The 17,875-nt window shown below is 31.3% G+C and overlaps 1 protein-coding gene across 1 annotated transcript; it reads left to right on the top strand.

Moving 5' to 3' along the window:
* The first annotated feature begins 9,991 nt into the window (after positions 1 to 9,991).
* On the top strand, positions 9,992 to 17,548 carry LOC127869821 (uncharacterized). Its single transcript, XM_052412479.1, has 5 exons — positions 9,992 to 10,461; positions 11,273 to 11,428; positions 17,007 to 17,070; positions 17,238 to 17,309; positions 17,538 to 17,548. The coding sequence occupies exons 1-5, from the start codon at positions 10,393 to 10,395 to the stop codon at positions 17,546 to 17,548; spliced, it is 372 nt and encodes a 123-aa protein (XP_052268439.1). The 5' UTR covers positions 9,992 to 10,392.
* Positions 17,549 to 17,875: the final 327 nt, after the last annotated feature.

Below are 17,875 nucleotides of genomic sequence, written 5' to 3'. Positions count from 1 at the left end.
CTGCTCCTAAATGCTTTTTTAACGAAAAGCGTCAACATGTTTGACTATGTAATTGGGCCAAAATAATGTGCTCCTTGTTTTCATAAATTGCGAATAAAGTCATATTTTAGTCCTGTTATCTAAACATGTTGTTTTTTTGTGTATTTACGAGACTTTAGTTAAGAATCTGTAGGTAAAATGTGATAGCCATGTGCGTATGCGTGTATGCTGTAAAAGGGTAATGTATTTAGGATAATTCCAAACTTCACTTTCATTTTAAGGGGGTTCTTCCCATATAGGCCAGTGGACATTAAATAATAGTACTTTGGCGCTTGTTTTCTTTTGCTCTTGAGTTCAAATGTTTAAATCTATCGATTTAAGGCATGTCTTTTTACTTTCAAAAAGCCTAAATCGGTTAAAATATTATTTTGGTATGTCAATCTGAATGAAAGCAATGAGTAAAATACATGGAGATTAAGTTGGTTTCCTTTTCCTTGTTCCTTATTCCTTTTTCGAATAAAGAATTATGAACAGTTCTTCATTCCCTATTCAAGCTTGGCATATTTGATAAAACGTTTTTAAGAAAATCATGCATACAATTCTTACCCAGTGGTCATAAACTAGCACTGATTTTAGAACATAGATGCACATCTGTCAATTGTAATGAATTGAGATTGTTTGTGCTAAAGGTTGTTCAATTTGTTGAAGCTGTCAAGATAGACGTTTGAATTTTTTGGGGTTCATTAATTATGTGTGTGTAAGAAAATGGCAGTTGCATATTCGATTTGAATAAGGAACTCGGAGCCAGTTCCTTATTCCTTTTTCAAACCGAAGACTATATGATAGCTTAATACTAAATATATTTTAAATATCTCATTTCGTTCTTATACGTAAACAGTTACGAAGGAATATGATTAAGAATGCAAAGTGATTTCAACAAGTAACCATTAAAGCAAGACTGCACCTAAGCAGCGGTCCAGGTGCCTCTAGAAGACTGGAAAGTTTCATCAAAATGCCTCTGTAATTCGTTGTTGATGTTTTAAATAAAAAACAAAACTTACACTTCTGTAATTGGGTGTTTTATTTCAATAGATTGTGGCGCAGTTTCTCGCTCTAGGATGCCTACGATACATCCGGCGACCTTCAACATGGCGCACAATTAAAGCTCTTGGGAAACGACAAAATGGCTGTGTTCTCGGTGGTGATCAGTCATATTTTTAGATAGTGCAACTGGTTACTTTGTCCTTGTTCAGCCGCGAAAAAGGCACTCGGTCATGATTTCAAACGAGAACTAAGAAGAAATGTACTGCACTTAATATTTTTTTCTAACCAACCCAACAGTGATTTCCTTTAATTTATGAATCTCTTTATTCATATTAATTTATGTGTTAAGTAAGAAAATGCCAGTTCCTTATTCGATTTGAATAAGGAACCAGTTCATTTTTCCTTATTCAAAACGAATAAGGTACTATGTTATCATTTAATAAAACAAAATAGAAATGTACTGCAATTAATATATTTTATACCCGACCTATATTTACACTATTTTTCGTTGATTTTTTTCTCTTGTTAGATCATTTTGATTTATACCGGTAATTTATAGAAAGAACATTCCCGAGCAAATAAACATAAATTAAAATTAAGAGTTGATTCGTTTAAACGTTAAGAGGAAGTATTAGTAAGCGAATAATTAGTGACATAATTCTTACACTTAGCAAATCCGATGAATCTTGTCTTATTATAATATATGTTGAACTTAGTTTTAGCATCAATTGGCTCAACTACACGAGTATATGACTTTAAAGTAAATAACCATTTGAATACAATAATACGTTTAACACAAAATATATGTGCATTAATACAATTTTCATGGCAGATTTAAGTAATTAAAACTATGCATTCATTATGCATTCATTATGATAACGAATATCAAAGTAACTATATATTTATACTGCGGTTTTAGGAATTTAAAAACATAAATTTGACCTTTACACTTTTTTTATAAATATTTGTGAAATAAAAGCTTCTTATGATTGATATTGTCAAATGTACATTTTTTAGTTTTCCTTCTCACTCTATAATGATTTCGTTTTCCAACGATATCTATAAAATCGCAGCGATTATATCTATATTGACTGCGTTGTATAACCATTTACACATATTTCATTTCGGTTTGACCAACCGATTACTTCCAGTTAAATGTCTACATTGATTCTACTGTTGCAATAACGAAAATAATCAATGTTGTTGAATAAAGTAAAATTTAAAAAAATCATCAGAAATTGTTGGATATTTTACCTAAATTATTTCAAAGTTGGTTTATTTTCACTTAACAAATTGTCTCAATATGGGTTTTCAGCCGATTTTGATTTTAAACTAGTGGGCGCGGGCGAAATAACAAATTTTCATGTTACACATTTAATTCGTGTATTAAAATCTCAAGACAACAATTGATGCATAAATGTTTTCTTTCTGATTCCACGTTGATATCCATAAAATATGCCTAATTGTCATGGCTAATTAGCAATACGATGATGGTCCTGTTCTTTAAGACTGTATTGTGCACGAAAGTGATAATTGTCCAAAGTAAGTTTATACTAAAAAAACCTCCAGCAATTAATCTTAACACATTATTATAATATTGTAGAAAATACGCTTCAATCTGCACTGATACTATATCAAATTAACAAAATGTTACATGACGGAATACTGTGCTAATTGTGTATTGTTCAAACTAATTCATTTTAAACTGAATTCAATAAACCACATTGTTGAAGTTTTACCTATTGCCTATTTTAACAAACATATGTTATGTTAAAATGTGTTTTCTTCCTATTCACGTATTGTCATTTTAGCTCACCTGAGCACAACGTATTCATGGTGAGCTTTTGGGATTGCCTTTTGTCCGTCGTGCGTCGTCCGTCGTACGTTGTCAGCATTTGCCTTTTATTATCACTCTAGAGGCCACATTTATTTTTTTCGATTTTCATGAAACTTGGTCAGAATATTTTTTTGAATTATCTTTTGGCCGAGTTTGAAACTGGATCACGTTACGTTAAAAACTAGGTCAAAAGGTCAAATTAAATAAAAAGGTTTTTAACAATAGAAATCACATTTATAGTGCAATCTCCATGAAACTTGGTCAGAATATTTGTACCAATGATATCTCATGTAGGTTTAAAAATGGTTCCGGTCCGTTGAAAAACATGGCCGCTAGTTGGCGGGGGAGTTTTCCTTATATGGCTATAGTTAAACTTTGTTAACATTCTAGAAGTCACATTTACAGTCCAATCTTCATGAAACGTGGTCAGAATATTTGTCCTAATGATATCTCAGCTGAGTTCGAAAATGGGCCCGGTCCGTTGAGATACATGGCCACCAGGGGCGGGCAAGTTTTCCTTATATGGCTTTAGTGAAACCTTGAAAACACTCTGATGTCATATTTATAGTCCAATCTACATTATACTTGGTAAGAACATTTGTTTGATGAAAGCTCAGCTGATTTCCGAAAAGGTTCCGGTTCGTTGAAAAAAAATGGCCGCCAAGGGGCGGGACAGTTTTCCTTAAATGGCTTTTTAGTGTAATATTGTTAACACTTTACTTATTCATTACCAATGTACACTGTGAATGCATATATTATTATGATATTCATGAACTAAATGCAATCATCTGAATATTAATTTTGCAGATAAGATATACAGTAAAATTGCCTAACAAAATTATTGATTTGTGTTCCTTTCCGAAGAGGATTATTGGGATGATGATTAGTTGTGGTTGAACTGCAACAAACATATTTTATACCATCTGAATACCCTTTATTAAGTATTTTCAAAACGTCAAGTAGTAATATTTTTATCGCAGAAAATTACGTAGGGGAGAAACAACTGTTTATTGAATTGTGTTTGACCTTCAATCACGAAATGCATCGGTTGTCAGGAATGCACTCTAATCTATCCAATTCAACTTATTTAGCCAACTGCTTATCAGACACTAATTAGTACTCTTTTGACTGTGCCTGCATTGTTCTAGTACAGAAGTATTAATTGATGCCTTTTAAAATGGCAATGAGATGATTCTGTATCAGTCTTGCAGCTTAATTTCCTTTAGTCGCTAGAAATAGGTTGGGAACTCACATCAAAGACCTACAGACTGATAAAAGTGAAAAACTCATTTTAATGCCATACCGTTAATTGATGAGGTCGGTAGTTTAGTTATGATTATCAAAGATTTGTGTTTAAACAGGGTTGATGGTTGTTTCAATTTGAAAAATAATTGCAAGGTGATTGTGAAAGAATTGCAGTTTGTTTAAAAACAAGGCCGTCAGGTAGGTGGCAGTTTTCTTTTAATGACTAAAGTCAAACATTGTGAACTCTCTATACGTCACATTTGAGTTTCATGTTAATTAAATATGCTGAGAAATGGGCGAGAAAAAAAAATATTGTGAAGCTTACGGTAGTGTTTATGTTTCATAAAGTACTTTTGTTATTTTGAACTCCACATTATTAGATTAATTTGGTTCCTTCGGGTGTCAGATGAGTGCCTTATGGCCCTTTTTGTTTTTAAAATATCATTATTAATATTTTTGCTAGGTTTATTGTACAAATGTTGGTAAAAGTAAAATACTAAGAAGGTAAAATAAATTGTGTTGTTTTTCAAACTTGACAAGTCTCGTCGCAGGATTTGTTCCGATTTTAAGGTGCGATGCTATGTAAGCAGTGCATGAACACCATCGAACGACACAGAGGTGCACCAATTAACACTTTACAAAATATCATCATCATTATGAATTGACTTTTGGGGTTTATAATGCAAACTAACATATTAAATTGTACTAATTATGTTATACATGTACTCAATTTCACATAAAATCCGAATGTCTGAAAATGTTTAAAGATACTTAAAGAAAATACTGCAAGATCGTATTACCACTGCACCATGTAATAAGCATGAATTGTTGTTCGATTTATTAAATTATCAAATTGTTTGTGCATATTTTTAGTTTTGTATTCAATGTTTACTTTTGTTTAACATCGTGTTATGGTTAGATTTATAGATTTACAATACACAAAATATTAAATATATACATTTAATTAAATGCCTAAGAAGATCAGATATAACAATTCTGAAGTATTCGTACAGTGTAACAGTGTTAAAGAGGACAACCTTATGTATATTACAAAGTTTTGTTCAAAAAAGTATTTTTTGCTATTAAGGGACCGTCAACCACAAACGACGAAAAAAGAAAAGTTCTTAAATGCCCCAATAAATTAACAAGAGTGGAATTGCATATTTGAACTACCCTTTTTAATAACCAATGATCTTAAGGTTCAGTGGTTCCAACACAGAATAATTGACAGGATAATAGGCACAAATAGTCATCTCAACAAAATGAAAATTACTGATGATCCATTATGTTCTTTTTGTAAACAAAGTGCTGAACGTGTTGAACATTTATTCTGGGAATGTTAGATATATATAAAGCAATAATTGATGAAATATTACCAGGACAGTCCTTTCCATCTATCAATATCACAATTTTTCTTCTTGAATATTAAACAAAGTGTGATAGTGTCATAAATACTGTTATTTTGTTTATTAAGTTATACGTATACAAGTGTAAAATAGTAAATGCATTCCCAGCACAGCTGGATCAAAGAAATTCATTAAGTATGAATAGAAAATATCAATTTTAAAAATAATTTAGGATCCTTTCAAAGTGAATGGGAACTATTTAATGCAATTGTGTCAAAACACAAAATTTCAACTTGATGATTGTTCTAGTAATTTTATACTCCTCGAACATTTTCGGGGAGCATTTAGTTGCCAGTCTGTCCTTCCTTCCGTCAAACTTTTCCGTCACACTTTTGTTACAGTTTCCCATAGCGCCTTCTTACATATTTGGCATGTAGGTATCTTGCATTGACCTCTACTTTTTGATGAGGTTTGAGGTCACTGGGGTTTCTTCTTGTGAAGCTTATGGTAGTGTTTATGTTTCATAAAGTACTTTTCTTATTTTGAACTCCTCATTCTCAGATTAATTTGGTTCCTTTGGGTGTCAGATGAGTGCCTTATGGCCCTTTTTGTTTTTAAAATATCATTATTAATATTTTTGCTAGGTTTATTGTACAAATGTTGGTATAAATAAAATACTAAGAAAGTTAAATAAATTATGTTGTTTACAAGTCTCGTCCCAGGATTTGTTCCGATTTTAAGGTGCGATGCTATGTAAGCAGTGCATGAACACCATCGAACGACACAGAGGTGCACCAATTAATACTTAACAAAATATCATCATCGACATGAATTGACTTCTGGGGCTTATAATGCCAACAAAGATATTAAATTGTACTAATTATGGTATACATGTACTCAATTTCACATGAAATCTGCATGTCTGAAAATGTTTAAAGATACTTAAAAAAAATACTGCAAGACGTTATTACCACTGCACCATGTAACAAGCATGAACTGTTGTTCGATTAATCAAATTAGCAAATTGTTTGTGCATATTTTAAGTTTTGTATCAATGTTAAGATTTGTTCAACATTGTGTCATAGTTAGATTTATAGGTTTACAATACACAAAACACCAAATATATACATTTTATTAAATGCCTAAGAAGAGCAGATATAACAATTCTGAAGTATTCGTACAGTTAACAGTGTTTAGGAGGACAACCCTATGAAAATTACAAAGTTTTGTACAAAAAAGTATTTCTTGCTTTTAAAGGGACCGTCAACCACAAACGACGAAAAAAATAAAAGTTCTAAAATACCGCATTGTTTTACAATTATTAGTTTATATTGATTAAAATATCACGACTGGTATATTACATTACTTGAAAAAAGTTTATACTTTCAGTATATTTGTTATTTTATATTTTTTTAATAACCGTTTACAAATTAACATGATGTAAATTTAACAAAATGCATTAATTTCACTGGTAACAATCCGCGTTAAGTAAGTTCGTTATAGTTTATAGTCACGTGGCACATGTTCCTGCGAATTAAAGTATCTCCGACGGCTCTGGCGGCTCTGGCGGCTCTGGCTGCTGCGACGGCTCATATAGCCCGTCGAACATCACCGCCTTTTCGACAGGAATATTTTACACACATATGTATAACGGAGTCGCTTTAACAGTTGGTTTACCCGCGAACTTCGCGATAGTTACAAAAAAAAATCAATTCTTTGGGGGAAATTGGATTGATATCACAAAACTTTTTTTGACACCTGTAAACTCTTTAATTGCAGCTATTATTATTCTTTGAATATATTTAACAGAATTTCGAACCCTCCTTCGATAGATGTTTTATAAAGCTTCTCACACTATTGAAGTAAATTAGAAGTATTAACAAAAGACTTATTGTATTATCCGCTGTTTAATAACATAAATACATTGATAGGAAATACACGGGTTTTCTTTAAATCATGGTTTGATGCTGGAATTCATTGTATATGTGATATATTAAACAATGGAACCTTTATTTCTGTCAATGAATTCAATAGATTGTACAATTTGAACATAAATTGCATTCATTTTACAGGGGTGACATTAGCAATAGATACATTTATGAAAATATCTCTATCTTGTCCTACCCAACACATTTTCAAACCCTTTTTGCCCCCATTATTACAACTTATTTTGACAAAAGAATCTGGGGCAAAAATACTATACACGATTCTAAATAAAAATAACGAGCAACTATTACTAAAAGAAAGATGGTGAACTAAACTCAATGCCCCAATAAATTTAACAAGAGTGGAATGAATACATGACCAAGTTTAACTTACATGTACTTATGTGTGTGAAAACGAAGATGCCAGACGAAATAAACAGTGCTGGGTTCACGAATGAGACGATCTTTTTCAAGAACCATATGGACAAAATTCAAACTGTGAAATTTGAAGACTATGAACATTGGACGAACCTGCCATGGCCGAACAACACACCGAAGAGACAGTAATATACGCACCACACATAGACGCTTTTCTTTTGTTAACAAGTATAGCTTATGTTCACTAGAGATTAACGCTTCACTGACCACAGTAATTCGCTGAACAAAGTGTGTTTATATTAAATTTACTGTGTCACATTAGGCATATTTAATATGCATAACGCTTTATTTTAACAAAGTATAACTAAACAAACACAGTTAAAGCACAATATTTATTTATGCAGTGATTTGTATACTATATAAAAATTCGCCGTGATTTTTATATGTTTTGAACCACCTAGAACAAGCAATTAATACGCATCATGTTGTTTTGATAATTTGGTACAAATGTTAATATACTTTATACACAATTTGTACATAGGTTCTCACTATGGTGGTTTTTCAAAACAAATATTTATATATAACTACTCGTGAAGCGTGTATAAATCAATATCCATTTTGGTCTTCACACCTTTAACCTTTGATATATATGTATATGTGAAATAGAAGTACGGCTTGATGTTTAAATATTCGCTATTTGTACTTTTGGTCTTTACACCTTTAACCTTTGATATATATATGTATACATGTATGTAAAATCGAAGTACGGCTTGATGTTTTAATATTTGCGTTGTGTACTCACATCGAAAAGTCTGTCACTGTCAGCCGTTGTTATTCTTGTTGGAGGTGTATGTCGATCATAGATGTATTAGCGACCATGTATGTATGCATGCGGGCGAGTAGGATTATATGTGCACGCGTTTTTGTGTCCATGCACACATATTTTGTTAAATTCGGTTTTATATTAAAACACATCTTTTTCTAGGCAGGTGTGTTTTTTTGTTTTAATTAATTTAAGTAAAACAACAAATTGCTGGTGTTAATATATAGATTAATGTATTTAATTGTCTGCGTCCACGCTTTTGATAAATGTGTATTAACTACAATGTATCATCTCAGACGCGAAGAGTACCTGGATCTCTTAAATATTTTTTTCTAAATAGTCACCATTCAACCTGACATGTTTGTACGGTAATATATTATCAATTGTACCTACTTAAATAATATACTCAATAACAAATATTTGTATTTCTTAAACAAATATAAATAACGCTGATTGTAATATAAGGACAACAATTAATGTATAAATAATATAAACAATGTTTTTTTTTTAACAAATATCAATTACGCTGATGAACTTATTATAAGGAAAACAATTAATTTTTACATAATATATACAATGACATGATCGGCATATTTTTGCAACAAATAACTATCAGATTAGTAAACCTTAAATTTGGTATACCTATGCACCTTATACGCTAGTTACGTAGTGAAAATCTATATACATAACAATGAAAATTACAAACATAACAATGTACATATGTGTGAATATATGTGCGTATATGTTATGTATATGTATATGTAGGTGTATACGTTAAAATATATAATTATATATATATATATATATATATATATATATATATATATATATATATATATATATATATATATATATACCTTGAACAGTATCTCCTTTGTTTCGTTTTTAAGGAGGCATTTGATAAAGGTACTGACATCTTGTTAGAATCTCTTCCCACTGTGAAAAGAAATCAAGTAGAGTCTGTAGCTTTTTACCACCATTATTTTTGTACTAAAATATTCAATATCCTAAGTTAAAGTTACTAACAATTGATAACGAAATAATGTATTTTTCTTTTGTTGTTTCCGGCACTTATAAGTTGTTAAAAATACATAAAATTTATAACGAAATAATGTTTGTGCATTTGTTGTTGTACCGAAAAATTGTATACACTACCCTCATACATATAGGCAACTATAAATACTTAAATAATATATATATATAATTGAACTTTAAATTACATTTTTGGCACTTATAGCTAGCCTTTTCCTATTTTCCAAATCGGTTGAACTGGATTGTTATAGGGTTATATACACAATAGTTTAGGCTCTAACATATATACATTACTTTAATTGATTTGTCTAATATATATATTATACGTACGTAAATATGATAACACGATAATGAACGTATTCTTTAAATTGTTGTTTAGCTCTGGCCCATTTAAGAGAAGGACTAGCTCCTGTGGTAGTTGAGGCAATCCATCGTGACTACAGGGTTTACGTGTCGCGAATAACTCAAAAGTGTAAAATAAGCAGGTTCTCTTGCACAGGCTGTATAACTAGTACATTGATTCCAGCTCATAAACCGACCTCGTGTAAATACCGAAAACGAGAACTGTGTAACTGCTCCACAGGTACAACAAAATGTCCACAGAGCGGAGCGTGTGGTGAATTCTAAAATTACATCGTTAGTGCACATGCGCACAATTCACCATTTTGGAATAACTGTGATTTTCAAAAAATCTCACAAAATGTTTGGCATTTCGCCAAGTGTTTTATTTCTGGATCTGGCAAAAACAACATCGAATGCAGCGACGACACGGATTCAGCTGACATGATCAGCATCTGTCTAAACTACAGAAAGCTGAGAGATCAGTTTTCTACTGAGGACGTTTTGAAAAAGGTACTTTTATTAAATTACAAGGTAGCAAAAGGTAAGCAACCATTGACATACATAAACACAACTAGTTTTGTGTTATTTAACTAGATTGTATAAAGAAGAAATTCTTAATAATGTTACATGGAAACAAATTGCTATAACACATGGAATGATGCCAAACGCATTGAACCTGCAGCTATGGTATGGAATCAATCTAAACTAGGTTATTTTGTTCGCTTTTGTTTGAGTGTTATGTGTAGATAAGATAAACGCATGCAATAAATTAAGAAGGCGGTTTTGAAGCAAGTCAGCGTTCAGTTTGTACAGTGCTTTGCAAGCCATAAATTAAAACCACACAAATGTGGCGGTTTAAAAACACATTGTTTATGAGAATAATAAACCGTAGAGTTTCACCCACTGAGAGAAATAATTATAGAACAATACCTAGGCATACAAATAATGCTAAATTGTATCACACAATTTATTTTTGTCAATTGCTATTTAAAGACTTTGTAAGAAAAATTGTATATGCAAAATAAAGAACATCGATTCATTCGCAATTCGTACTTTGCTGTAATCGTATTTGTCGAATTTGTATAAGCTGAATTTGTATTATTTAAAATATATATATCGCACCTAAAATAACTTTACATGAAAAATAAATCTCAAATTGCAAAAGAATGAGATAATGCATATAAAATACAACAATTAAATATCGGGTAAACTGACACGTTCAAGTAGAACACTTAAGGCAGCTATACTATATTATATTTTATTAAAATATACATAGCCAATATAAGTTTTCAGTTCTTGTATGTGTAATTTATTTTTGCAGGCAAGAATGGTTAGAAATCACATTCTTCATTCTGGCAAGATGGAATTGACGAAAGATGAAGTAAATGCATATATAGATGTTTTAATTGCAGTTCTAAAGGAAAAACCCTGTCAAGAAACTCATAACGCAAACAGTTACATTATTAAACTGGAAAGAGTAAGTTTTAATACTGAGTAGTTTTTTACACAAGTCAACGTATTGGCACAATCAACTTATAGTGTTGGTCTGTCGAAAAACAAAAAAATTGTTTGTTATATGCATATACTTTACAGTAATATCCCTTAAATATCAGAAATTGGTAAGTTCTTAAAAATAGTCATGTTGATCAATGGACTAGGTTATCAATGGGATGTGTAAACAATAAAAACGTGTATTAATATAAACTAAACATATTTATGCTTCTTTCGATCAAATATAAATGTTCGAGAAACTTATCAATCGCGTAATATAAATGACAATGACTCGTTTATTAAATTTACATAGCCTATCATCAAACAAATCCTTCTATATTGTAAAACGTACTCAAATGTTTAAATTAACATTAACAATACAATAATGTATATATTTCTTTCAAGTGTGGTCAATATGTATATAAGTCTATCCATATACGCAAAGTGAATCTTCTTCCATTGCACCAGCCGAATGGAAACTTGCTCAAAGTACTGTATTTATGACAAGCGAATAATTGCCAAACAGTATGAAACAGGGTGCAGAATCAACGGGATTTCCAGTGGTTTACACACGGGCTGGACAGAATGTATTCACGCCGTTAAGAACTTTATTTTTGCAAACATCTCAAGTTATTAAACTACATTTGCAAAATTATATAGTGCATAAAAGACAGGTTTTCTTGCAGTTTGTGCCGATATCTTAAGTTATAAGAATAAATCCTTAAATACGTCTAAAATCGGTGGCAAAATTTCACGTAGCGTGACAGATAACCGTGTAAAATGAATTAAGTAACAAAGGAATTTTTGAACAAGAACACATGCTTATTACATAAAGTAATTTTGATGTATTTCACATTGCCATAAGCAGCATAAAAATCAGTTTTTTATGTACTTGTTGAAATTCTTAAGAAAACTTGTTTCAAAAGATAATTTGAAATAAAGCGCACCACTTACCGTCGTTTAAATCCGTTAAAGTCATAGGGTGGAATACCAAAAAGTCACGTGATCCTGCACCCTGGAAAAAGCCATATAAACAGCAACAAAAACAAACACAAACAACACAGAAGTACTCTTGGGAACCGCATTTAAACGGTCAATTTAAAGCATTGACGGATAAATCAGGATATTTAATGTCTCAAACTTTGCACGCATTTATTCATAAAACATAAACAATCTTCATAGCATCACTATTAACATAAACAAGAAATATCTTTAAAAAAAGATATACGGCGTTGATTGTGGTCGGTGTTTATTAACGATCAAACGCTATATTTATGAGATCAAAAATAGCGAATGCCGTTTTTTCAGCGCAGTTCTTAACTGCATCACACGCCAATTACGGGGTGTTGCGCTAGATTTCTTGACTGATTTCGCTTTATTAGATATTATTACTCAGATATCTATATTTACGGAATAGAAAAACACAAGAAACATGAAAATAAATGAAAGCATAAAGGTCATCCGGCAACACTCGAATCTTATTTGATTCCATTATTAATAGTATCGTGAATCATCATGCTCATGCTTAATAAATTGGTCAAAATGGATAAATACTTCTAATTAAATTAATCTAAATTGGTCCTTTTCATGCAATTGTTGAAAACCCATTAAAAATCTATGATTGATATAACATAATAATATCGCCGAATATCTTTATTTAGTATTTTTCTGATCAAAATAAACTTAAAGTGCACATAGTTTACGCGATAGCGTTTATATAACGATTTATGTAACTTACCGCAAACTGACCTTGATACCTTGCGGGTTGGAATGCAATGTATTTAAGTGAGGTAATTATTCCACTGCTGGAAAGACGGATTGTTTAAAGCTTTGGATATTTACGTGTTAAACGGTCAATTTCGAAAACAATTTTAAATATTTTCGTCAAAGCATATATCAGGTTCATGAACAACAATACTTCTATGATCTAAAATTTATTTGTGATCATAATGTAATATCGTAGTAATTACCAAATATGATAACACATTGCGCTGAGATTCTTCCAAATATAAAGGGGCGCACACTCTGTATTTTTGTCGAGAATTGAGTGTGAAATTGCTCTATCTTTCAAACCTTATCATTAGATTTAAACTTGTTTTATGCTGAATACGCAGTTAACATCGTTGCTAAACGAACTGTAGTATCCCTTTTCATGATATATACTTCCTAACAATAGAAAGTCGATGGAATATGATATTAATGTTAATGTGAAATCTGTTTGTAGAATACACGTTTTCTCCTGCGAAAAGTTTCAGGCCTGCCGGTGGGAAAGTTTTTATTAAAATTGATTGGTCGCTTACAAAGGTCAGGCTAAGGTGAAAAGCTGGGGTAGACAGCCACGCCGAAAAAAGAGAATGCATTTCAAAATAATAACCGGTTTACTAATAAGTACTTATATTTCGCATGCACACCAGATGAATATAGTTGTAATTTTCTGCAACACGATGAAATGATTAAATCAAAACGATGAAAAAGACACTATTGGCGAGAAAAGAAACTAAACGAACGTAAATTGTAAGTGAATTTCCATAGAATGCAGCCGTCACATGCCTGCTTGTTTATTCACAAATCCCTATTATAAATCATGACAATACATTAAAAGTACGAAATAGGAGTGTCATTTAAATGAAGTACCATGTCTGAGCATCGATTTATTGACTCGTTGACTGCAGCATTTTTCTCCGATGCGTGTTTTCGAAATTACACAAAATTTCATACACAAGACAGTTGGCTAACGCAAACATTTCAAAATTTTGATTTACTATATCTTTCCTTTTATTTAAAATTTAAGAGACACAACGTCCTGTTGTTAATTTTTCAGATCGTCCAATGACATTTTAAGAAGAAGTCAAATAATGGTTTTAAAAAGTCAGATTTCATAGCTTGTTTGATATATAATTGAACGGTAATTACATGTGTTATGTTGGAAATTTGACACGTCAAAGTATTCTAACTCAGTCAAGGTGATTAATTAAAATTGTATGACATAAAATAAAATACCTGTTAAATGAGTTGTCCGTTGCAGTGACCAAGTGGTTATAAATTGGGCTTTTATAGAAAGAATTGTTATCGAATACCGTAGCAAAATAGTGTTGTTTTTTTTGTAATTTTTATTGTTGTTATTTTCGATTTCGATACTGTACACGAATAGTTATATTACATCACTTGTTAATTATATAAAAGCAGCTTATACAGTAATACATATAGATACGACATACGTAAATGAAAGGCACTCGTCCATTTGTATTGATATATTTTGTGTTGCATTTTTTTAAATGTTAAAAAGTAATAAAGGAAAAAGCTAAAACGACATAACTAATTATACATTTCACATAGAAACAATAAAATGTTCATGAAAAGACAACACAAATTAAAATAAATTTATAGGTGAAAAAATTCTAAATGTTGGGACTCAAGCATGCGAAACCTATGTTGGTGTGACGAGCGATATAACATTACACTATTCGCCAATAGCCAATCAATACTGTGTAATCGATTATGCCGTAATCAAAAGTAATCAAAAGTCGTTTTTTACTGAGAAGTTAAAAGCTAAAACTATTCACAATAATACATACACCAACATTATTTAAATAAGCGGTATTATCCTGTTAGAAAGATTGAAATTAGAACCACTTTTCAGGAAACAAAGTTAATCAGGATTACATGTTCGAAATGTAATTCCATCCTGAAGATTATTTTTGTTCATTAGTGAAAGACACTGTTTACTTGTGCCAGCAGGGACGTTCTTTCATCATCACGACAATTCTTTTCTTTTTGGAAAGTTGCCATTTAACTGCTTTTTGGGTGGATTCATATCAGAGCTACAGATCGCAATTTCAGATGTGCACTGTAATAATAACCCTTAATAGGAGTACCTACCTTCAGCAACTATCTAATATACTCTTGAACACAATATCTCACCGATTCATTGTTAATTATATTAACACAATTCAAAATACGTGTTCAATGCAACATGTTATGCTAAAAAATAACTCATTTTTACAGTTAAAGCATGAACCGATTGTTGTTTCTACAAAAGCGTCTCTGTGCGCACACAGGGATGCAGTAAAAGCAGTTTTGGGGCAAATTCAGAGTCTGAATAAAATGGCGGACAAAGTTGAGAGTGGTGATGATTCTTGTGCTGTATTATCAGAAGGAGAAGGCGAAACGCAGTTAACACTTGACGAGATAAATGAACGTCTTGATACGCTATGTGCGCTTGAAAAGACCCACACAGACATGATAGAGAAACACAAAGAACAATATGAAGAAATAAAAGCAATCCTCGACGATTGCTCAAGAGATATCCGGATGCTTCAGAATAAGGCTACCGCAATTGAAAAGGTCAGTAATGCTGTGCTGGTTGACTTGAATCTGATAATTTTAATACAATATTTTTGTTTACGAAAACATGAGTTTACTGTATTATCCAGTTACAGCCATATACACTCAATAATATGTCTATCTTGCCATTTCGTTGCATTTATCAACGGATTTTGTTAATTATCACAATGGGAAGATAAGTTATTTTATCTTCAATAACTTTAGGTATATAATTCCGCAACTAATTAATCACAAAATGACATAATTTTCGGCTAAATATTTACTGCCAGAGAAATTTATTACACGTGAAAATTGGTCAAAACCAGAATCAAGTCATGTGTTTTTACCATCCATTATGTCAACTGATTTGTTCAGATTGCAAGTTGACACTTGTAATCCATTACCTAAAACGAATTTTTTTTAAGTTTAAGTAGATTTCTTGTCTGTACTGGGATGTAAACTCGTCACAAATATTGTTCATATTCGGTTCCGATTCTGCTGGTTGTACTCCAAGCTTCAAAACGTATCATGTGATACATTTGTTTAAATTACGGTAGGAGCTGTTTTCTACTTACTACTTTTACGATCGACTGTATTAAAATTTATCATTTTATTTTTATTGTAAAAGAGGACAACTTGTAACAATTAAAAAAAATTCACCAACCAGAAATGTTTATATTATTTAAAAAAAATAGACTTAAAAAAACTTGCAGAGGTTAGAGTGAAATGGTAAAACATTATCGTTTTACTTTTGCTAGAATAATGTGATCATTATCTTTTAAAACGAAAGACAATTACATCGTTAATTATTCGTGAACATTCATTTTCCGTAGTCGAAAATGTAGTTGTTTTTTTTCTTCTTTTTTTGGAATGCGGCCGGGGGCCTTTAAACTATGAAAATCGCTTCATATACTAAAAATGGGAAAATTATATTGTTTAATTTTTTGCTAAAATACATTTAGAATATAAGTGCTTTCAATGTTAAATTGATTAAAGTTAACTTTATTGAGCTGGAACGGGAGATAAATTAAAAATATTGCAATAGACATATATTTATATTTGATTTTTATAAACCTTCGATTGAGAATTTTAGGCGGTCATTTGGAAAAATATACTTTTTGAGATTGGGAATGGGGCTAAAGTTTGGTCCTAAATTTTACCAAAAATAACGCATACAATAATGTAATACTTTCTTTAATAGTGTATTTTAGTTAGTTATTACACCACAAGTTTCGTTTCAGATAACAACAGAAACAAAGGCGAGTGTTAAGATTATTCAAGATGGTGTTAAGATTATTCAAGATAGTAAGGATTTTTGGCATATCGATGTGTTTTGTGGTGTAAAAGGAACAAATGCTTTGGCAATCGATACAGTAATCAATTTGGTTTGATTTCAAAAGAACATTGTTCGCGTCGACAGGTTCAGTTTTGCTAGTTATAATAAATGTAATTCCATTTTTGTTACTTTCAAGACATGCAAGAGATAAAAACAACATTGGCTGATATACACAAGTATTGGGTTCAGGGGAATGCGCCCATCCCAGGTAGTTTTTTTTTCAATTTTACCCTCCGTACCCACATTTGTATTTAGTTTAGAGGTAATGTGTAATTTGTTTTGGTTGTCCTAGCATTAGCAACTTTGTCGATTTCTTGCTTTGTTTGTGCAAAATAGGTTTTAATGTATTGTATGAATATGAATAATTGCTATTTATTGTATTTACATGGATTGTAATTATTAAGACTGCTAAATGAACTATGTTCGATATTTTAAGGTTTAGTATGATTGATCAATGTTGTATAAAATATGATCTATATTGAAGCGATCAGAATGGAAATTATTTCTTCGAATATCTCCACAACAAGGAAAAGAATTTTCAAGTCATATTAACAGCGACAAACACAATTTCCGATGGCGAATGGAACGAAATTATACGATCCTATAAAGAATTCCGAGATAACATGTCGCGTGGTAAGAATAAATTATTTTAGTTGAGGAATAACCAAAAACAACACTAACAAAGCCACCAAATTAAGTTATCAATCGTGTATATTATTCTACAAACATTTTTGTCTAAAATACTGAAACATCTATTGTCATTGCAATAATTAT

The sequence above is a fragment of the Dreissena polymorpha genome, chromosome 2 (genome assembly GCF_020536995.1).
Source record: "Dreissena polymorpha isolate Duluth1 chromosome 2, UMN_Dpol_1.0, whole genome shotgun sequence".
Classification (NCBI taxonomy): Eukaryota; Metazoa; Mollusca; class Bivalvia; order Myida; family Dreissenidae; genus Dreissena; species Dreissena polymorpha.
This window is presented reverse-complemented; position numbering and strand designations above follow the sequence as displayed.